The sequence below is a fragment of the Chamaea fasciata genome, unplaced genomic scaffold (genome assembly GCF_029207755.1).
Source record: "Chamaea fasciata isolate MVZ Bird 193981 ecotype frontalis unplaced genomic scaffold, bChaFas1.0.hap1 SCAF_2, whole genome shotgun sequence".
In the NCBI taxonomy this organism is placed as follows: Eukaryota; Metazoa; Chordata; class Aves; order Passeriformes; family Sylviidae; genus Chamaea; species Chamaea fasciata.
Genome location: NW_027094087.1, coordinates 28,147,153 through 28,170,014, shown reverse-complemented (window position 1 = coordinate 28,170,014; position 22,862 = coordinate 28,147,153). Strand labels below are relative to the sequence as shown.

Below are 22,862 nucleotides of genomic sequence, written 5' to 3'. Positions count from 1 at the left end.
TAAGATATTATACATATTTTTTGTTTGTTCTATGCTATATATCCAAAATATCACCTAACATTTCCTTCTATAGAATTGCTATCCCAATTAGAACAAAGAATGACTTCCTAAACACAGCCTTCAATACTTTACTCTCTTCACTTTTAACTATATGATTACAGGGTTAGCTTCTGACCCCTCTGCCCCGAACACGTTGTTATATTTTCTGTATAATCCTGTATTTTTGTAATTTGTTGCAAATGCAGTTGTTTGCAAATAATAATATTCACAGTACTACTGTGAGACATAATTAGGGTGATCATTTTAGGAGAAAATTGTAGCCAAATATCACCTAGTTTCAGAAATCCAACTTGAGAACTCCAGGATCAGACCTGCTCAAAACACAGGCCAAACTATAAAAATCACTGCCGAGCTCTCCTTAACTACAAAATGAAAAAGAAATATCTCCCTCGAGCATTTAAAAACCCCAAAACAAGTATCCACTTACTGAAAACTGAGAGAAGAAAATCGTCCCACATCAGACACTAAGCAGTAGTAACATTTTTCTCACAAACCTACAGTCAGCTTAATTGTATGAATTTCTTCCCTATTCTCCTCCATGCACTATAATTTGTTCCAACTTTAACAAACAGGGTCATAGTGTGACAAATAAAAGCCTCCTTTACTACCCACTCCTCTGTTACCAGGGCAACAATCTCTGCATATACTGAATGAGACAAGAGTCATCTGGAAAAATACTATGCAATTGTGTACCACTGCTATCCTATAACACTGAAGTACAAGAGATAACTTCTCAATGCTTATATGCTTCTAACTTTTATTTCAGATGATACTGTGGTGAAATGCTTGGGGCTTTTTGAAGTTGTTGGGAAAAAAAGCAGAATTCCTCACTTGTTGGCCAGCATTAAACCCCAAGTTAGTTGTGAGCAGGGCTGCAGTCTCCAGAGCTGCAGCACAGAAACCCACTATGAAACACTGTAAGTAACACTTTGTCATTGTACGTTTTCCTTCTTCAGCACAGCTTACTAGGAAGCAATTTATAACTGGTACTGTGAGATTACCAGTAAGAGAGAGATAGTGAATTTGGTAGCACCTGAACTGCATGGAAGAATATTTTCCAGTAATGATAACCATGCCACTCTGCCTGCCTGCATTCTGAATTTTAATATGCCAGCAGTTTATTAGGAGGCAGGGAGGGGGGAAGAAGCCAGATAAACTACTTAACTGTGGCCCCTAAGCCCTTCCGTTAATTCACCCATCTAAAGATCAAAAGCTGCACAACTTAATCTAAACAGGTTTGTTCTTCCCACCTGCTCTCTGAACATCAGAAGGGATGAGAACAACCTAAAAAAAAAAGCAAGTTAGCTCTAGCACAGAAGATCAATCATTAGGAGAAAATTAAGTAAGAGTAGCCTTTACTATATACAGAGCACCAATCATTCTGCAGAACAGCACTCTTCAAGTCATGGCTGAATTTGGAAAGCAATGCTACCAAGTTCAACCCCCAAAATACAAAATCTGAAAGGCTCCATACAGCCAATTCTGGATGGATTTTCACACGGGCAGAACATAGCATTTATCTGCCATTTTGGCAAGTTCCCTACCACATTTCTTATTTCTACAACAACAGAAGACTCAACTCCTCAAAGCTAAAGTAATGGACAAAAAATACCCCTTATTTTCTTTAATTTTTTTCAAACACCTGAATTCCATTTCTCTTTAAAAACCTTCTCAACAGTAATTCACTCTGAGACAGAACACTGAAAATGGAAAGATACAAAGTGGAGTAACTTGAAAGCTACAAGCAACTAAGAAAAAAATCTGTCTTGTGGAAAATGTTAGGCAACCTTAAGTACAGGAGGTACATTCTGAGCCAGCTACAAGAAAGAAAGGCAAGTTACACAAAGCAGTCCAATGTTTATGAGTTGGGACTCCTCCAATCATGCATCTCAATACAGCCAAATGCAAGGTCAGACATCTAGGAACACAGAATAGAGATCACACTTACAGGATGGAGAACTGAACCCTGGAAGTCAGTGACTCTGAAAAGAACAATGGATCACATTGGGTAATCAGCTTAACCAGAGCTCTCAGCCAGCTCCTGTGGCAAGGAGTCCGCAAAGAAACTGGATATTTACACAACCAAGTATTGAGCAGAAGTGGAAATGAGGTTCTATCTCTGCAAACAACAATGCTGAAAGAGAGCTACTGGAATAGCCAGGGCTTGTCATTTCACCACCGCAGAAAGATACTGAAACTGAGAAATGTTCAGGAAAAGGTCACCAAAAACCAAACCAACCACAGCATAGAAATGCTCTCAAAATGAGAATTCAGTGCCTAATTTCATTTACTCAAGTAAAGCCTAAGCTCTGGTCTGCAAGTAGCTATAGGAAAAAACACAGAACTTACTAATGGAGTAGAGAATGTAGCAAAGGCAATACCCAGACCCAAAGCTCGTCAAATTTGTAGAGTAAAGGTACATACTTTCAAGTTAGGATTAAGATTGGCTGAAACTAAATTTGTTAACATCATTAATGTTTCATCACCTTACGTATTCAAAGCAAGACTGTATGTCTGAAGTACACCTTTGCTCAAATACAAGTTACAGACCGCAAATGGCGACTACTGAATCAAATATTTGGTCTGCGCTTTATACCGATCCCTGTGGGCCTTGAAGAATATTCATCTATGCTGTAAGGAGCTTGGAGAACAAACCGTAATTTCCACTCATGCTTTATCTTCAGGAGAAACAGGCATGAACTTTTCATATCTAAAGCAATTATTCAAACAGGGCCCCCTGAATTCTTCAATAGACAGAAATACACTAACCTGTTCGAGAACAAAAATAATTACCCCATTAGCTATGGTTAAATATATAATTTCCAGGAAGAGAAAAATACAATACTTGCTTAGGCAACTTGACACATACTAAACACAAAGCAACTGTTGTGCAAAATTGCCGTATATTGGATTTTCTCTAAAGGTTTTCTTACAGGATAGCCTTGATCCTTTCCAGAGAAGGGGAAAAAAAAACAACAAAACACCAAACAAACAAAAAGTCAAACAAAAAAATAAGTCTCCAAGTCCACAAATTACACACTCACAAAATTCAACACTGTTCTCAATCTTTACCTGTTCCTGTACATCTTCAAACTCTGAACTAAGCAGCTCTATGAAGATGGGCACAGCTCCTGCTTGGATCACTATTCGAGTCTGAAGGGAATTTCCCGAGGCAATATTTGTCAGAACCCACGCAGCTTCAAACTGGAAAGCAAAATACAAGTCAGTTTACTAGGGCTTTTCTATGCCACACCAAACATGGAGACGAAATGTCTTTTTAAACCAGAGAGATCTGGCAGATTTTTACTCATTAACAGACAGTTTGCAAAGAACCAGAATCATGTATTTAAGAGTTATCACTATCACTTGAAACAAAAATTTGCAGCAGTTCCTTATGAGAACATTGTGTTTGCAGTGGCTTTTCAAGTTTTTTTTTTTTTTTGGCTATGCATTTATATTATCTTTACCTGTTATCTTCAGAAATTTCACTGGTGATTAAATGAACGCAGATGTCATGTCATGTGGGAAAAACAATGTGCTTTCCCACATGACATGACACCTGCATTCACTTAATCACCAGTGATATTCCTGAAGATGCAGAAGACATTGTTTGACAAAACATCGTGGATATGAAGTAAATAAAAGATCTAAAAGAGATTAAAAAAAAACAAACCCAAACAAAAACAGATTTCTAAAAAACAACTCCAAGTACTTCTCTCCAACTCTGGTGATCAGCACTGATGCCAAATGTTATTAGTGTATGATGTTTTTATTCACGACTTGAAGCAAAAGTGAGATCCTGAAGTAACACTTTGCATCTTTTAACTGTTTTTCTCATTTATTATTTTAATCTTAACTTGCAAAAACATTACCTTTTTAAGATGAAATGCAAATTTTAACCCTTCCTGAGACCTCAGAAAACACATCTTCTAGAAACCCACGTTGGAGTATGCTTCAGCATGCTTTCAGCCCAAAGATTATTACACTACACTAGCAAATTTACATCTCCAGGTACATTCAGAATCTATAGAACTAAAAGACTGCTAAAAGTTGAATGAAAAGTAAAAACCAACAAACAGTAAAAATGGAAAGTTGTAAACTATAAATGACCAATTTTGACAGTACCAAAAGATGCTGATCCAGCAATACTCCAGTGGAACTACTGACATACCTTCAAAAACAATCTGTCCCTGTCTGAAGAGCAGCAAGGACTTATGTTTAGGTCTTAATCATAAAAACAACTCCTGCTAAGGAGTTGCACCAAATCCTGAAATGTGCCTGAAATAAGAACTCAAGAATTAAGCCTAGACTTCTACGGCTTTTCATCTGTGTTATTAAAAACTTTGGGTTTGAAAATACAATTAATTAATACAACTAATACAATACAATTAATCCTGCCCTTCTGATCATTTGAACATTCTAGTAAGATGTGATCAGAATAAACTATTCCAAAACGTATCACTGCAATACACAAGGAGTATGGGCTGCAAAATAAAGTAGAAACACACAAAGTCAAAACTGCAAGATTCATCATTAATGAACAAGAAGCAAAACAGTGTGACCAGAGCCTAAGGCCAACATCAAACGTTGTTTCCTGTAATTCTACTTTGTCTAAAGTGAAAATCCAGTGTTCTGAGGTACATTATAACATAACTATTACTCATCTTTCAACAATAGAGGTTTCTTATCCATATTTAAAAGTTTGTCCTCCAGCTTCCTACTGGTATCACCAGCTTGAACAATTTACAGCTTGGAGACTCCCACTGTCTCCAGTGTAAGTCACAGAAAGGTTAGAGAGTGAGAGTTTCTCTCCTCCTCCTTCTCTGTGGACACCTGACGCTCCAGAATGTATAAACTAAGGAACAGTCACACGTTAATGGCAAAGACATCTGTGTGGTGCTGTTCTTGTTTAAGATTCCTCTCACCACATGAGACAAATGTACTTGTCCATGTATGGCTAAATGACCCTGAAGAACTAGAGGAGGTTTTTAAGTCTTCCATTCACCATGAGTAAAAACAAAATAGAGGAATTCCTAACAAATTAGACCTTCGTGTCACTGATCTCAGAGGCCCAGTTTTTACAGGATATTCCATTGACAATATAGAAGAAAAACAGACCATAAATTCCCATGAAGTTCTAAGTTCTTTATCACGGAAGTTGCCATATTCAACCCAGCCTACAAGCAGCTATAAATTATACTTCACTGTCTCAGAATGAGTTGAAAATCCTTTCCTTCTATAGCTAGGCCTACAGCTAGAAATGCCTAAAATGCTAAGCCCAAAAGAGTATTTTTGGAAACAATGACAGAGCAAATACAAATATTAAAAAGTGAGGTCCAGAGAACTTCCCAACTGATCACAGCAAAAAGCTCTACCTGCAGACTCTAAACTGCCAAGCAGGCAGAGAGATTTAGCAAGATGGAGGAAAATTACCCAGGCAGAATGGAATATCAAGAGTAACATACTCAAGCTTGTGTTTTCACTGCATTCCTACAAACTCCTTAGGACAAGCTTGCACATTTCCACTCTGATTTTTTCCTATTTTCATGTAAAAGTAAAGTCACAAAAATTGCTTCCACTTATCTGCCTGTCTTAGGTTTCTATGCCTATAAATAATACAAGGCATTCCTTTTTTTTTTTTTTTTTTTTTTTTTTTACATCAGAGAGCTTACAAATTTTTCACCGGAGTTGCAAACCAACCAGCTTAAATCTGACACATGTTCTTAGTTACTTTCCCCAGACTCCTCAAAGAAGCTGACAGACCACCGGAATTCTGTGGATAACAATTTGAAAAGTAAGACCTGTAAATGCTTTCTCTAATGTGTAAAAAATTTGTATTTTTTTGCATATTTCCAGTCAACAAAATTTGGATTTCACATGGCATTCACAAACCTGTTGCCTTATGCATTTTGAAAGGACACTGATTCTAATCTAAGTGTTGCATTTAATGGTTACATGTTAATGTAATTTTTTCTTAACAAGATAAATTGTTTTCTTTCACCTTCTATTAGCCAAGAAAGACTGACCAGAAAAATGGACAGCTGGAAATAAGACAAAGGTCAAGAAAAATTAACCACCACTGTAGCACACATAAGTGAGCTTTTTCAAAGCACAGTAAGGTTTCCAGCTTTCTATGCTTATCATTACAGATTGTATTTCTAATTCTGAATATTTTTTTCACTTTAATCAAAAATTAAATCCTAATTTCCAAAATTTAAAATTGTCTTCAATTAGTACAAAAAAAGACAAATATTAAACCTTAGTTTAATAGCTTTTCATCTGTTGAGTTCCAAATTTCAAGCTCTGTTTTTGCTGAAGTCTGAAGACCCCATCCTATCAATCACTCAATGTGGGTCAGACATCTCTCTCGCACTCTCTCTTCTGTCCTGCCCCCAGAGGTCTCACCAGAAATTCTGAAGATAAAATAGCTTTTTTAACATAGTGAAGAAAGAACAAATCATTCATTTTTTTTCCTATCAAATTTGCATCACCAAATGCTTTCCTAAACTACGAAGACAGAACATTCATATTTTTATACCTGTAATGTACAGTTTTCTTTTCGCTTCAGGAACTCCACAAACCTGGCCACCACTCCTTGTGTGCTTATGACTTCATCTATTGGAGGATTTGGTTCTGTTTAAAAAGAAGTTAGATACATTCACTTCTTTGTAAGGAAATACTCAATTACTGCATCAAAAACAATATCCAGTGACATACTGACTGCTCTTTTCTTGGAGAGTGCTCTTTTTCTACAATACACCACTAAAAGGTAACGGATTCCTATCTGTCAACATAAGAAAACTCCAGAGTTTTGAGGTAGTAAGATAACATGATTCAATGCACTGATGCACTCAGTAGTTCAGGCAGACTGATTTCAGAGCAGCAGCTCTGTGCAGTCACTCTGGCATGCACACATGCAGAGGAGCTTTGGTCTATCAGCATGTTTGGGCCACAGAGGCACTGCCTACAACGTTTAAACTTACATCCAAGAGGAGCTATCACATCTGCAACACTCAAAATAGATTTCAAAAAAAGAAGTGACTACTACATACATCAAGCTGACACTGTGTCAAGCAGAGCTTGACCCAGAAATTTCAGTGTGAAACTCAATTTTTATTGCTGTCAAAGTAAAACCACATGCTAGGGAGGCTTCTACACTCTTCCCTCAGTCATTTCAGCCCTTACCTTTAGAAAGCAGCTTTCGGAACTTCTGGGTGGCTGAGAGCTGCTGCTCTGGACTATTGGAGAAAATCATCTCAATCATATCAGCAGTGATGACTGCACTCTAGGATTTAGATGGGGAAACAGAATGAGGGTGGATAAAGAGGAAAAGGGGAAAAAATCTGGAATTAGCAACAAACAGGTTACATTTGCTAAACCAATATAAAGTTTATTTCTTATTGAAGAAAAGCTTAGACAAAACCATTATGGACAACAAGGGAATCATTATATATGTACATCTACATAAGGGCAGCATCATCCTCAAGCACAACTTTGCTTTACTGAAAGCCAAAATTCAAATTTTCCTCAAGATATGGCAAGAAAATTACTCTTCAGAATTTTTCATTGCTATTCTCTCCCTTCCTCTAAAATAAATGGAAAATTGTCAGCTTTAACAAAAAGTAATTATGTTATCATTTAGATTTCCCTAGCATGTACATTTTGACTTACTCTCTTACACCAAAATGCATAGGACCTGTCATTTCTAGAAGAGTTGATTAACCTAATGCTTGTTATCAACATCAAGTCGAGGTATTAAATTTCCCATAATACTGATGGTTTCCAATAATATGACTAAATTAAATCAGCAACCTTTCCTATGCTAGGTAAAATCTGACATTCTGTTCACCACACATGCACCCATGTAAAGAAGCATAAGAAAAGTCAGATTTTTTTCTCCCACTTCTAATCTAAATCTTCAGATACATCTGATCTCAACCCTTAGACAGACAGGGAGACAGATGACAGTGCTGAAAATACTTAAGCGTTGTCTCTAACAGCCAACAGCTCCAACTGTTAAGAGCCTGAAATTAATGGCATTTAACACAGCAAACTGTGTAAGGACACTATCTATCAATTAGGCAAAATCCTTTCCTTACTTTTTACTCTCTATTTGTTTAATATAAGCTTCCACACAAATGATTTGTGGTATTTAGGACTTGCTTGATATTTGAATACTATCTTGAAAAGTAAAACCATATATTCTATTATTGATCTACCGTGCTGTCTATAAGCATTTCTCTGTTTCACAGTAGTTTTCAAGATCATATAACCACCAGTAGCTCAGCCTGATTTCTATGGAAACATCACTTGCATATTCTGAATACAGACACTGTGAAGATCAGCAACACTTTTAAGTGAGAACTGCACTTTCCTTAAACTTTTCAGTTACAGAACTGAAACCCTTACCATTTTTCTTTCCAGGGAGAAAGTAGAAAAGTCTAATTCTCATAAGAAGTGTTTTTCTGTAGTTTTAAATTCTAGCATGGAAAGGAGTTCAAGGCCTCATGCAGACAGTTAAGCTAGGTCTAGCAGTGCTTCCAACACATTGGTTAAAACAGGTGCCACTTGAAAGTCTGCTAAGAAAGATTTCCACTGAGCCCCTTTTTAACTTCCTAAATTGCAATAACACACTGCCGGATTTGTATTTTCATGCTTCAAGCAGTATGAATTTCAAATTAAAAAAAACTCTGGGTGACAGTTGATAGAAGCACCTGTAATGGTGAACACTAAATCCAGGAAGTGATCAGCCTGCCAGCACAATGACATTATATTTCATTTTCTTGAGCACATATCCTCTGAAAAACCAGTCTCTAAACATCCCTAGCATTTTTCACTCGTGCAATTTGATTCTGGGTAGTTCATTGAGACAGATGTTTCAGAGTTGCCCATCTCTGAATTCATCCTTCACATTATTCTGGAATTTCATTCCTGTCATGTCACTGCACAACAGATTTGCCCACTTTCAACCAACACTGTATTCATTTCTGATCACTTACAGAAGTCATCTCCATGTTGTTCATCTGAGCCTCATGGAAGCCCCCATCTGACATCACTTCCTCCTCTGCTTCTTCCTCAGCCGTTGCAACATTTCGGCGTTTAAACAACTGAAGAGAGAAAGTATTTAACATATAAATATTTATATTTAATATACATTACACAGCCAATATATACACAGCATATTGCATCAGGCTACTATAAAAACTACACATGCTATCAACTGAGAGAAGGCAGTACACTGGCTATAGGACGTCAACTGACAGCACGTGGAGGAGTGTAGACACGGAGTAAATGAAAACAGAAATGTGCTAAAATATCTGTTCCTAACATTTCTGGGAAATGTTCACTGATATCCCCTTCTACCTCTGTCTACAAGCTGTCTAGCTTCCACACCATCGCTTTCTTGCAGAGGATGCTGAGGTTCAAAGACCTGATAAATTGCTGTGTATTACACATCTCTACAGAACACCTGCAGGGGTTCTGACAGTCAAGTTACAGTGGCAAAGAGGGCTTTGGAGGATGATTATACAGAGGTTATTATACTGGGATGAGCAGAATTTGGTTGCTATGACTTAGAGAAAGTATCCAGTTTAAGATGTCACGAGAAGAGCTGGAGAGGCTACAGCTACAGGTCAGACAGTTTTGTTCAAACCCTCAAGCTGCTCTGGCCAATGACACCCTTGAGTGAATGAGGAGCACTCACTCTATGCCTTGTAGGGCCTGCAGAAGAGACAGTGAAGTGTGCAAGTGATTCTGATTTCAGACTGACTGTGTATGAATTTGGAGGGCAGGAACGACTAAGAAGGGGCTTGGGAGAAGCAGAGGGGCAGAGACACTGCAAGACAGGACTGTTCAAGGACTGGTCACAGAGATCTCAACTCCTGTGCATCACCTGCTCCTCTCTCTTTTGCTTCCGTAGTTGAAGACCCTCTTCCTCCCGCCTGCGACGCATCTCGTCGGGGTTTAGGGATTTGTTCTTGTAGCTCTTCAGCCGGAAATTCTCTTTTCCTGAGGTCGTCATGATTCCTTCACAATGTAATTTAAAAAAAGAAGACAAAATTACTCTTCAACAACACATCATTTTGTATTCTGTGTCCACTCCTTAAACTCTGTAGCCATGAACTTCCAGCCACTGCCCCCCCTACATTCCATCACCTAACTTCCAATAAAATTTAGAAGATGGAAAGTAAAATTTCACAGAATAGTCACTTTGGTGTGTCAATTCTTCACATCACACCAACAAACTTTTATTTTACTTTCTGAAGCTTCAGAGAGTAAGTAAAGTATTTTATTAAGAACTAAGGTCTATAAGGCAGAATATATTGCCTGGGCTAAAAAGAAAACTACACTAAAAGAATTTAACATTTCTCCACAGAGAATCAGCCAAATTAAATACTCCTATCTTTACTCAGAAGTGAAGGTGTCTTAGCTGCTTTTTAGCTTAATTCACTTTATATGTCAGTACAGGGGCTTTTTTTCTGCACTTCATATCCAGTGTTTTAAGTTAATTCAACACAACCCTGTTGAAGAAACTTGAAGAAACCCTGTGTTCTTTCTATCCAGACAAGGCCTACAAGGAAATCGAAACAAAAAGAAAAATTTTAGGCCAAGATGGTTTAACCATTGAAAATGCTGAGTCCTGCAAAGAAAGCAGTGCTATTGTTCCCCTCCTCCCCACCCCCAGTCCCTAATCCTGCCACTGTTTATGCAGAGGGGCCTTTTTTCAGTCTGTGATTTCCATCTGTCTTATGTAACTCAGAGGGTCAGCATTTATAGCTGCCCATGATGGTTTGCACATGTACAACATCACACTTTGGAGTCACTTAGCATAAAGCAGTAGGTGGAGAACTGTGTGGAAAGAACCCATCCCCCTGGGAGGAATGGGTGTGGATCAGGTCTCTACCCTTAGTGCTCCATTCTGGTGTAACCTCTCTCCTTACATCACCCCTTTAAATCCAAAAGAGGTTGAGAATCAAATTCTCAACATGTCAGTGTTTCCATGCATCTGCACAGAGATGCAGAGTCTCCAACATACTGTAAATCCTGTAACACAAAATTCTGGAAGCGGCACTACTTAAAAAGTTACTCTACAGGACTTTTAAAGGTCTCTTTCAAATGCTCTAATGTGTTGTATTAAATAAGCTACCTACCTCAAATTCCATGAGCACAGAATCACCAGATGATAAATGATCTCCTGTGCACTTTTTACTTTAAAATGGAGCAATATGAGTCTATACAGATTCTCAACAGCCTAGGTTTCCTCTTTAAAATACATCAAATGTGTATCGAGTCTACTTCAACTACTCTTCTTTCAGTTAGCACAAAGAGTTGTAAGAGAATAAAGAAAAAGGTACTCAAATATGCTTCTTGTTAGAAACTCTTTTTATGTTGCTTCTACCTGACAACCATTTATAAGAATTCTGACAATCAGAACTGACTTTCACAGAAAACATTTTGGACATCACTTCAAGTGTTACTGTATTCTGACAACTGAGATTTAAAAAACTGTTCAGGGACACAGAATTATACTTTGATTGCCAGTCAGCCAGAGGTTGCGCTGAATGCAACATAACAACCTTGAGCATACAGGCAAGCAATGCAGCACCCCTATTTCGCTGAAAAGGCTCCCCTGAAATGGCCTTTTTTTTAAAAAAGGTACAACAAAAAGATAAATCTCAGAGAGCCAGAAGTCGCCTACATCTTTCTTGACAGCTTTGAGACCCCTTTCTTCCTGCATTTACGTGTTTGAGCTTCAAATGTTCGTGTTTCTCACAGTATGCTTGGCAATTCTATGTCCTTCACATTTTTAGTTTAAGTGACTACTACCTTATACTATTTGAATAAGCCTGGGATTTTAACTGTAAAAAGAAGTTCAGTCAACAAACACTCAAAATTTCTTTCATTCCTAAAATATTTTGCACAAAGTATTTTATGTATTTTAGAATAAGCAAGTTGAACTCGTACACCAGGTGGAGAACTATGAGCTAGAAGGACATTCCTAACACAAAAACAGCTTTCCAGACACTCTCATCATTCTGTCCCTGACCATGAATAAACACAGGCATACACTACAGCCCAGATAACATCAAGTCTTTCACAGCGTTACTAATAATTACCCACTTTTGTCTGAAGTCTGTCTTCTCCAATTCATAAGGCTGCATTTGCCTTTATTTGGGATTTCAGGACTTTGACAACTCCTTTGATAAACTCCTGTGGTCATTTTACACCTCCACTTCCAATACCTACAAGTCCTTAATTTAACAGAATTCTTGACAGGGAACATCTTCATCCCTTAATACTGGATTTCATCTAATTTCTATTATGTAGCCTCCATACAATGTTCCGATGTTTTTAAACATCAATGACACAACAAACTTCATCATAAGCAAGTTCCCTTAAGTGTATTCTTCCTTACTGTACTTATTAACCTAGTTTCCCCCTCCCCCCCATCTCTCAATTTGCACATTGATTTTCTTTCCATTTATTTTGCTTCTGCCTTTAAGGTAATAATTTCCATTTTCCTTTCATAGTTCTCTTAGCCCCTCCTGTTGTACCTTAAGTCATTGTTTCACTTACTGAAAATACAGATACATGATTTATTGAATTCTTTCTCTGATATTACCACAAGCCCTCTACCCAACAGCTTCACAGGTGTTCTCTTTCTAACACCCACTACAAGCCATAGCTGCAGGTTTTGGCTGTGCTCATTTCTGACTTTCAAGACAGCTCACTTGCCTGACTAATCCATTCTTCTATTTCATGAGTAAACCGTACACTTTAAATCCTTTCAAAATGGTATAATGTTTTTCACCTGGGAGTACAAACACCTACCACCAAATGACTGGGAAGAGAGTTTCTTTCATTAAAGGTGAAAAGATTAAACTCCCTTCATCACTGAGAAGTTATCAATCCAACTAGAGATGGGTTCAATAACTTATTTTATAGTAGGCTGTCACTGATAGCAAATAAACAAAATCCTAGCACATAGCCACATACCTGTTTTATACACCTGTCTGTCTAACCTCTGTAACTGTTAAACCCATAGTTATTTTTTAAAAGTTCAGTTCTTATGTCCTGTACATATCTTAAAATCAATTCTTTCTTTACCATTCTTTTACTGGTTTCCTGACTACTGGTGAAAAATTCAATGAGTGCATCAAGGATTCCATCCAGCCCACACACACTGAGAGCATCTTTGGACTATTCAAATGTGTGAGCACACAATGGCTTTTTAGGACTAAAAATGTAACAACTCTGTTAGTTGTTACAGTCACCCAAGGATTGTTTGCCATAAATCTCCTCCTCCATTTTTGAGGATGCAGCTTTTTCCCCAGCCTGAACCACAGAAGCAAAACAACTTCAAATTGTCTCACTGGTCTTCAGCAGCTTTGGTGTGACTTAGCTGAAAATCTGTCAGTGGTCACTTTAAGTTCAACCTTGCAGCAAATAGCAAAACCTGGATCTTCTCTGCATTGTCAGAATTAATGCTACTTCTGGAGAAAATCTGTGGTGGTTGTCATGGAAATGTTCTACCCATCTTTTCTTTCCTAAAGATAGCACAGTATTGTCCACATTTTTGATACTCCTGGCTACAGATAAAAACCTCTGGAGACCTGGTAAGGAATTTTCATGGTGTATTTCTTGGACTTTTGTGCAATATCACTCAAGCCCCACACGACCTTTTCTCCTTCTCAGTTTGTCCACCACAAAAACAAATTTAGGCAAAACTAAACCCACTAACTATTCCTGAATGTCTGCATTTCCATAAGGAAAACATGAGGCCAAATTTCTTTGCTGATTAAGATAAGAACCTACCGAATGTGGATGTGTTCTAAGCACACGTTTCAAGGGGAAATCAGAAGTACTGCATTTCTCCTTGCTCATCAAGTCAAAGAAACTGCCATGACCTACCTTGTCCCAAGCAATCATCTAAATAGGAACAAAAATGAACTCCCTGCCTTCTTAAATCAGCTATCACTGTCACTAGACTTAAGGGCTTTGCCAGAAGGAATACCACGTAACTAATACTCTTGGATATTCCACACGTCAGAGGTACTGAGATGTAAAAATAAAGCCCTTACAAATCAAGAGCTGCAGAATTTTATATATACATAAACTCCGTATTTTTTCAGACATATGACAGCATATATGTACCATGTATACATAATGAAAGTAGGATTACCAAATACACTCCTGATGTTAAAGACTATTAGAAACAAACTTTCCCTCTTTGGAAACAGGGGCAAGAATAAGAAAAAAAAAATGTGTTTCAGAAGTGCAGATCTTTACACGACATTCTACCTCACAATGGGAATAGATCAGAAGGGGAAGACTTGAAAATTAAGGCAGAATGGGAGTTTGAAGAGAAACAGTGTGATAAAAAATTACCAAAATACCCATGATTTGCCATACTATGAGAGTCCATTTCCTAACAGAGGCAGTTGTTAGAAGGAAAGGAGTCACTGGAGGCAGACTGAGGAGCTCTGCTGTGCTGTCACACTGCAGCCTCTCCTTTAGACTGCTGCCAGAGAGACACAGGAAAGGTACAAGAGGCACCGCCAGCCCTGAGCGCTGGAAATGGCACTGCCAAGACAGAACTCCAAGCAGTGAGAGAAGCTGGAATTATTCAAGGGAAGAAATGCACAAAACCTTCACTTCCAAGGAGATTTTACTTTGTTTACTGGCTCTGCTGTGAGATTCTAGACGTCCTAGAGAAGCAGCTTCTCCACAATCACACTTCTTGACATCAAGCCAAATACCTACAGCACAGCTGGACAGATGTTGGAGCAATTCCCTGAGCTCTAATTACAGCACACATCACCCTCTGACACTCTTCAGTGAGACTAGAAAACCTATTCAATTTAAAAAGCCAACCTGAAAGCAGCACTTGGTCATTCATTGCCCTCATCAGCACACTCTCAACACAAAAAAAAAAAAAAAACCACCAACATTTTGGCCACAAATGTGTCTGGTTTTTTTCCTTATAAAGTGTAGATTTTGGAAAGTCCTTCTGATTTGCTTTTTGCTAATTCACAGACAACAAGTCAGGATGCTAAAAGAAGTATTTAAATCTCATAGAAGTACATGTGACTGTGTACAAGTACAGTCAGCTTTCTTGGAGAGGACAGACAACGAAAACCCTTCCTAATAAAACCATGAATACAGAGCACAGAATGATAAAAGTATCAACTGGGATTAATACTATTTCCCTGAAAAATCTTATAGAGGAAAATCCCACACTTGGCATCATCCTACAGAGATGAAAACACATCCACCAAGTCTCTACACTGTTGACAGTGTTATCTGAGAGAAAAAGGAAAATAAAGGAAATCATCAGACTGACTTCTCTCTTCACTGCTGTCTCCTGTCAAATAAACACTTCGATGAGGTTGTGCCTTTTTCTATTGTAAAATTATTTGACAAACCATACTGGCTTACAGGGGGGTGTGGGGAATGCCCATCAGCAGGAGGACCCATATCACCTGAGGGATGGGGGTGTTACTTTGTCCTCAGATTCCTGTAAAGCTCAGGACATCTACAGGAAAGGAGATTGATTCATCTCAACTACAAAAAGCTACTTCTCAAGCAAAGCACAGCCAATTTCCAAGACTTCTGCTTACCTTTCTCTAGCTGTAAAAGAGGATTGGGAAATATGTCTCACAGTCACCATAAAATCAGCAGTTACAGTATTTGTAAAGACCTGTGAAGTAAGCTTTGCTGATGGATCAAACCCCAGTGCTAACAAGGAAACAAAACAATCCTGGGAATTTCACTTTCTGTGGTTTATGAAAGCTGCAACAGCCAAACAGCAGGGATCCACACTCCTAGGGCAACCAGCCTACAAGAACAATGGAGAAGAAATGGAACCACCACCCTCTGCTGTCCAAAAGGCCAGAAGATTAAAGGAGCTTCAAATGTAACACAAGAAGTGCAGCCAAACATGAATAGAACTTGCATAGCCTTGAAACACAGTTCAGACTTTAAAATATTTTCTGTCAAAAACTAGTATTAAGAAGTAGATTTCTTCATGGAACTGCTGCCCATCTCCATATCTTTCGTATCTGCTTTATTTTGCAGCCTTCCTAGTTCTCTTAGGGCTTTTCCCTGCCCAGTGGTATGCCTCAATTCACAATTGTTTCTGTTCTAACACTTTTATAACCCTGAAAACAGCAAAACAAGTACTAACCCACTTAATCTGTGGCTAATTTGGCATGTTCAAGCTCTAGACCACTTGGCAAGCTGGACTGGTTCTTGCTTTAAAATAATCTTAAAATAATTAATACAAGACCTAAAAGACAAACAACATTGCACAACACGGAATGTGATATTACAGACAAATCACAAACTTTAACATTGACTATTGCTCAAAGGCAAAAAAGAAAAAAAGAGGGGGAAATACATTGTGTGTTATCTGAACAATACTGAGACATCTCTGTCAAATTTGCAGGGATGTCACATTTCAACATTCTGACTTTCTCACCCACAAACAAAAAAAAGGGCTGAAAAGCTGGCTAAAGTAAAGACAAGCAACTACCATATCAAAGGGATTTTTGCGGAATTACTGATCTTGAAGGGTACACAGATTATATCTCCAGGTAACATTCAGAAAGATCTTCTGGCCTTACCAAAAAAACCTACCTATTTTTTAAGAGCTGTACATAAAGCCAAGCCAACACCACCTTGCCAGGCTCCTAAGCTTCTTTAAACACACCCAAAAAAAAAAAATTACAATCAAGGAAGTATATTTCAGTAGTATACTTCCTTTCAAGGAAGTATAGGCTTAAAAAAACAACCACAAACAGAAACAGTATTACCTGACATTTGGTGCTATCTCAGAAACTGATCTGGCACATCAGCCTGGATTACTAGTTAAACCCACTGACAGCCACAGAACTAGACACTTAATTTTTAAAAGTCTGATGATCGTGTGCTCTTTTTTTTTTTTCCCCATTTTCAAAGAAACATTGCTGAAGAGATTAAGAAGCAATGCATTTACAAGGTTTATTGGAAAACAGTTTTAGCAAGGGGACAGGCACAATAAAAGATTTTATATAACGTATCTAGCACTTGACTATACATTTACTACCATGAAGATATTTACAAGATGTTTTGAGTTCCATTTTTTAAAGGTCCATTTTGACTTAACAAGGCAGCAGATACAGTTGTAAAAGTTCCAGAAAGCTTTTAATTTGAGTGAGAAGGCAAAAAAACTGACTGCCAAAGCCAGGGCAATTTACAATGAAAACATCTTCAAATTTGTTAACTAAGACTTGAAAACACAAAATTTTTTACTGCGTTCAAAGATGCTGCAGTGCAATAAATCTGTTCAAATGAAAAAACCCTCACCTTCATCTCTATAACCCCACAGCCCACAATCAACCTGAAACCAAAAGGTCCCACAGGTCATAACACAAAGAAGCAAGTGATGGGGAATTAAACTCTTCAGCCACACACGATTATACTGACATTTAAAAAAAATAAGCTCACATTAATGTGCTCGTCCACATGAAACAACAGAAGTGATTATTCCTGCGTGCCAAATGGAAATGTAATCTGTTTTTCTTTTAAAGAGGAGATACATTTGTATTTTGACCAAGATACCAGAACATCCTACCTGCACTCACAGAATGGGCTGGCCAAATATGTATTTTCTGTAAGATCATATCTAAAAGAGGGACCGCTTGAAAAACCACATTTGACAGTCATCTGTCAGAAAAAAAAAATCACCCTAACATTTCTAAAATCCTAACTTGCCCTAAACATTCTTTATGAGTGAACAACAGTGCACCTTCCAGAATTTCATACCATGAAAAGAAGAAATCTCTGACAGTTTAAAACAAATGAGGTTAAAAATAAACTAAATTATTAATTAAGTCGACTTTGTAGTTTCAAGCAGCTTTTGTTTGGGGTTGGGAATATCAGAAGGCAGTGAAACCAAAGCTACCTCATGCTTCCCATGCTGACAATCTGCCTGCCACAACTGCATTATTTGCTGTGACTCAGCACTATGAAGAAACGTGTGCAAACCCACAAAATAACAGTAAGTCAAAATTCTACTGATTTCATCCCAGCTTTGGACACCAGCAATGAAAGAGTCCCACAGCACTGAGGCATCAGCCACTTCAAGTCAGAGCCCACAGGCACCTCAAAGCTTGCTAACACTCATTGTGCCTCCCCCATCCCACTCACACCACATACCTTTCCTACCAAAAGCTCCTGAATCCAACAAGCAGCACATCCACAGAGACACCTCTTCTCTTTTCTGATATTTTATCAATACCAAAAAAAGGTAGAATAAGAACACATAGACAGCTGAAGAAAGGATCATGTGGAAGCTCTACAAGGAATCCCTGTCTAATTTTTAGAGGCAATCTCACCCTACTTCAGACAAAACCCACAACTTAATGTTAATCACAACATTATTATCAGACTTTACTTATAGATACTTCTAGCTTGTGATCCACTAATAGGTGGCTTGTCTGCCAAAATGACATTTCCATAATTCAACAGGTTACCTTAGCACTAAATTTGGTAGGCTTACAAAGCCTTGTTTGGAGATACATTCAGGATGTTTAGCCACAGGGTATTTATTTTAAGGTTTTAGAATCAGCACATCCCTTACATATAATCTCAACTTTATATAAAATACAATAAAGATCTTCGTGTGACAAACCAGTTGGTATCTCACAGAACATATAAATCCTCCCGCTGAGCCTGACAAGCACTCAGAACTACCAAACAAAAACAGAAAAACAGAGAAAATAAGTACTCTGGGTCACAAGGCAGCTGTCAGCAGCAGGTGACTGGCTAAATCTTAAGTCTTATGTCACACTCTGAAGGCTCACAGACCATAACTCTCTACACACACCCAGGAACAGCCATCCTTCTTTCTGTTCCAAGGCGCTTTAGCGTCTGTCTCCCCACGACACTGAGCAATAATTATGTCTCAGGAAAGTGTTCACACTATTCCAAACCAAATTCCTTCTGTCACTGAACTCCACTGATTCCTGTCCAACATGAACAGACCAGCAGAAGCTACTCTGGGATGTCCAGCCCACTGTTACTTCCTAGCACTTTTTTATACCTTCCTGCTGCTGACATCCTTTAGAAAGCAATTCTGGTGAAAGGAAATTGACTGGCACCTGTCTTAGACCACCTCTATTCATTATCCTCAAAATGAATTATTAAGTCTGCACAATGTTTAATGCAATTCAAGACATTCAGGAGGTGGCATAATATAATTTCCAGTCCACCTGGTCTACAGATTTCGTGTTCAGTAGGGGTTTTCAGAGTGTTTAGCTTAAAATTACCTCTTCTGGTTTTTCCAGAGTCCCTTTACCTTGTCCACAATAATTTCAAAGTGCTGATGTTTTTACAGGCCTTGCATTCTACTGCTGGCATTTTATATCTTGAAAACTCCACATTCATTCTTGGAAATAACATCGAGCAGTTCAATCCACTTACTTGCTTAACAGACTTTAAAAACTGTAACAGAGAAGGGTTTTTTTTTTCTTCAGAGCAGAAATCAAGCTGACTTGCTATCATAATGCTGCCTCTACTCTCTGTAATTTACATGAGCACTTCTTTATTAGCATTATTATATTATTTAAGTACATCCATTATGCTTTAGCCCCTTAGTATGAAGCTGAATCATTTTTGTATCAGTTCAGCTTCCACTTGTTCTCTGAGAAAGAGGTGGTCTGCTCTTTCCAACTTGTTTGTCCATTACTTCATTCCAGAACCTCCTGGGCAGATATTTCAGCCACTCAGAATATTTCATCAAGTGTGTAATTCCTTTAATGTCTTTTATTTTTCTTGACTTGCTCACAGCCTACTAGGCTCGCTCACTATTCCCTTTGGCCTTCCAAAGTATTTAAACAAATACAACAAATCACTAGATTTATTCTTTTTAATGATTTTTAATAGATTCATTATTTGCTGCTGCTCTTCTATTTCTCTTATGTTTCAAATTAACATTAAAGCCCCTAGCCATAAATCACATCACTCTTTTTTTTTATCTGTTATATGCTGTTTTGGAAAATCTCGATTTCAGTGTTTCAGGGAGGCACTGTTTTACAGCCATTAACCTCTTGCCATAAAAGTTCCATTCTGCAACTTAAGGACTTGTTTAGTCGCCTTTAAAGGTATACTTTCCTTTCCTGTTCTTAAAGATAGAAGTTAAGCCCCATCAAGAAGTCGTAAAACACTTCAGAAAAAAAAAATTCACCACCCAGTGAAGGGACAAACTGCAAGATTTTAAAGCAAGCCTGCAGAAACAGGACTGTAAAAGAAAACGTATCACTCTATTAACATTAGCTTATTCCCCTCCTTAGAGAGGGAGGGAAAGAAAAGAGCACTGTATAGAAACACCCAAGCCGAAATAAGACTATCAAATAACCTGCTTAAATAAACATTTACACTTAGAAGTTTCTATAAAGAACCTTTCAGAAACCGCTACAGCTGATTGTAGGACTCTTTAGTTCTCCTGGTGACTTGGGCCAGTGCTGCTGCCACGGGCTGTTGCTGCCTTTCCCTTCCCAAATGGACTAAAGCAGGACTTATCCAGGAGGCAGCACTCAGCTGAACGTCCAGCACCACAGGGGCATGCCAGCCCTGAAGTCATCAACACAGAGAACATAACATCGGGAAAAATCAACACGTGGCACACTGACAGCAAAAGGTGAACACTCCGGTGCAGGGTAGGAATGAGAGATGGGATCGAACAAAGACTACTTTGAAGTTGGGGGGCAGTGGGAGGATGCCAAGCCCCCAAAAGAGTCACATCTCTCAGAGGTGAAGCATCACTGAATCTGAAAGACTGCGACAGGAAAATCCAGGCTGAGGAAAACCTCTACCTCGTGTCATCCTCAGCTCCCGGGCCTCCAGTTGCCATTCATTTCCCTGTGCCCACACCTACGTCTAAAGGGGAATTAAAAGGTGCAACCACAGCTCAAGTACAAACTTCAACACTTGTTTTGAATGAGTTAGTTGACATGTCAATGCAGGTGGTAACACAGAAAGGAGAACACAATGAAGTTACAATAAAAACAAGGCCAAATACACAAAAATCAGCTTCATACAACCTATTAATTTATACAGTGCTTCATTAACTATTCTACTCTAACAACTAATTGCCAGAGGTATATATAAATTAGCTTTAAAATAAAGAGCTTCTAAGGATAAAGTTGCAATCCCATTTCCAGAGAGCTCACAGACATATCCCAACTTTGTTAAGTCTTTCACTAACATCAAGCAGTCAGAGCAGAAAATATGCCAGCAAACAAAAAAAAATCCAGAGGAACAGCAGCTTGAATAAAAGATAAAGGGACCATTAAACACTACCATTCAGCACCATTTGGGAATTCTGCAGAAACAGCAGCCCGGTATTTTCACAGCTCATGACGTATCTTTTCAGCCCGGAGTTTCATTTTCATGAAACGCCCTCAAGAGGCAAAGCTTAAAATCACTGTTACACGGACCGCGCTACGGGCAACACGGATTTAGAGACTATGAATGGGACGAGTTTCTGTCGCACGTAAAGTCTCTGGAACAGGACAACTGGAAACGGCTACCGAGTGCAAACCTTCCGTGGTACACAGGCAAAGAAATAACGCTGTAAGTGAGACAGTGCGAGGCTACGAGGTGATAATTGCAGGGAGATGGCAGAGTTTTTTAAAGATCAACTAATGCTACTAGGGAAAAAAATTAAAAAGCAAAAGCTTGGAAGATCCAGGAGAAAGTTTCCCTTCTCCTCCACGGAAGAAGAAGGAAAACTTCTCCTCCACGGAATCAACTGGGTTGGAAAAGACCTCTCAGATCGCCGAGTCCAACCATGACCCAACACCACCGTGTCAAACAGACCATGGCACTGAGTGCCACGTCCAGTCTTGCCTCAAACACCTCCAGGGACGGTGATTCCACCATCTCCTCGGGCAGCCCATTCCAATGCCTAACCACGCTTCTCGTGAAGAAATCCCTCCTGATGACCAAGCTAAACCGCCCCCGGCTCAGCTTACGACGATGTCCTCTCGTTCAGCTGCCGCCCTCCCTCTGCCCGCACCCCGTCCCGTCGTGGGAGCAGCACCACCGGCCAGCCCGCCCCGCGGCACCGAGTTGTCGGACCAACCACGGCGCCTTCCAACGCCGGCGCGGGGCCGCGCCACCGGCACGAGCCAAGAGAGTCCCTCCAACCGCGAGGAGCCTCCCCCCGGGCAGGCCAGGACCGGCCCGTCTCTCCCCACTTTCCCCGCGAGCTGCGGGTCCCGGTCCCGATCCCGGCCCACGCGCGCGCCGCTCCCGCCGCGCCGGCCCCGCCCCGCCCCGCGCGCGGCCCCCGCGCGCCTGTTGCGCGCGCGCGCGCGCGCGGGCCGGGGATTCGCGAGAGGGCTCCCGCCGCGCGCGGCACCCCCGGCCCGGGCCTCCCCTCCCCCCCCCGCTCCACAACCCGAGGCGCCGGCAGCCGATCCCCGCCCGGTCCCTCCTCCCGCGCGGACGCGGCCCCGCGCACCGCCCGGCTGCCGTCACGCTCGCTCCGCCGGGGCCGAGGTAACGGGGCTCCCCCCCGGCCCCCGTACCTGCTGCCGGCCCGGCGCGGCCCCGCGCTGTCTCCTCTCGGGCCCGAGGCGCGCGAGCGCCGCTCCCTCCCTGCCTCCCTCCTTCCCTCCCTGCCTGCCCGGCGCTGGCTGGCGGCGGCACTGCGCACGCGCGCGGCGCGCCGCGGCGCCCTCTGGGAGGAAGAGCCCTTCCGGCGAGACCGGCCGGCGGCGGCGGCGCCCTCCTCAGGACGGCGCGGCCCCGAAGGA

General features: G+C 40.1%; 1 protein-coding gene across 1 annotated transcript in view; it reads right to left on the bottom strand.

Annotated features, from left to right (window-relative positions):
• KPNA1 (karyopherin subunit alpha 1) overlaps positions 1–22,747 on the bottom strand; it is a 58,074-nt gene extending 35,327 nt beyond the window's left edge. Inside the window, exons 1-6 of the mRNA XM_066175497.1 lie at positions 22,635–22,747; positions 9,953–10,086; positions 9,060–9,167; positions 7,246–7,345; positions 6,599–6,693; positions 3,133–3,264 (exon numbers count right to left, since the gene is read on the bottom strand). Coding sequence (XP_066031594.1) covers positions 3,133–3,264; positions 6,599–6,693; positions 7,246–7,345; positions 9,060–9,167; positions 9,953–10,081 — 564 coding nt within the window. The 5' untranslated portion in view covers positions 10,082–10,086; positions 22,635–22,747. The remainder of the gene's footprint in view (positions 1–3,132; positions 3,265–6,598; positions 6,694–7,245; positions 7,346–9,059; positions 9,168–9,952; positions 10,087–22,634) is intronic.
• Positions 22,748–22,862: the final 115 nt, after the last annotated feature.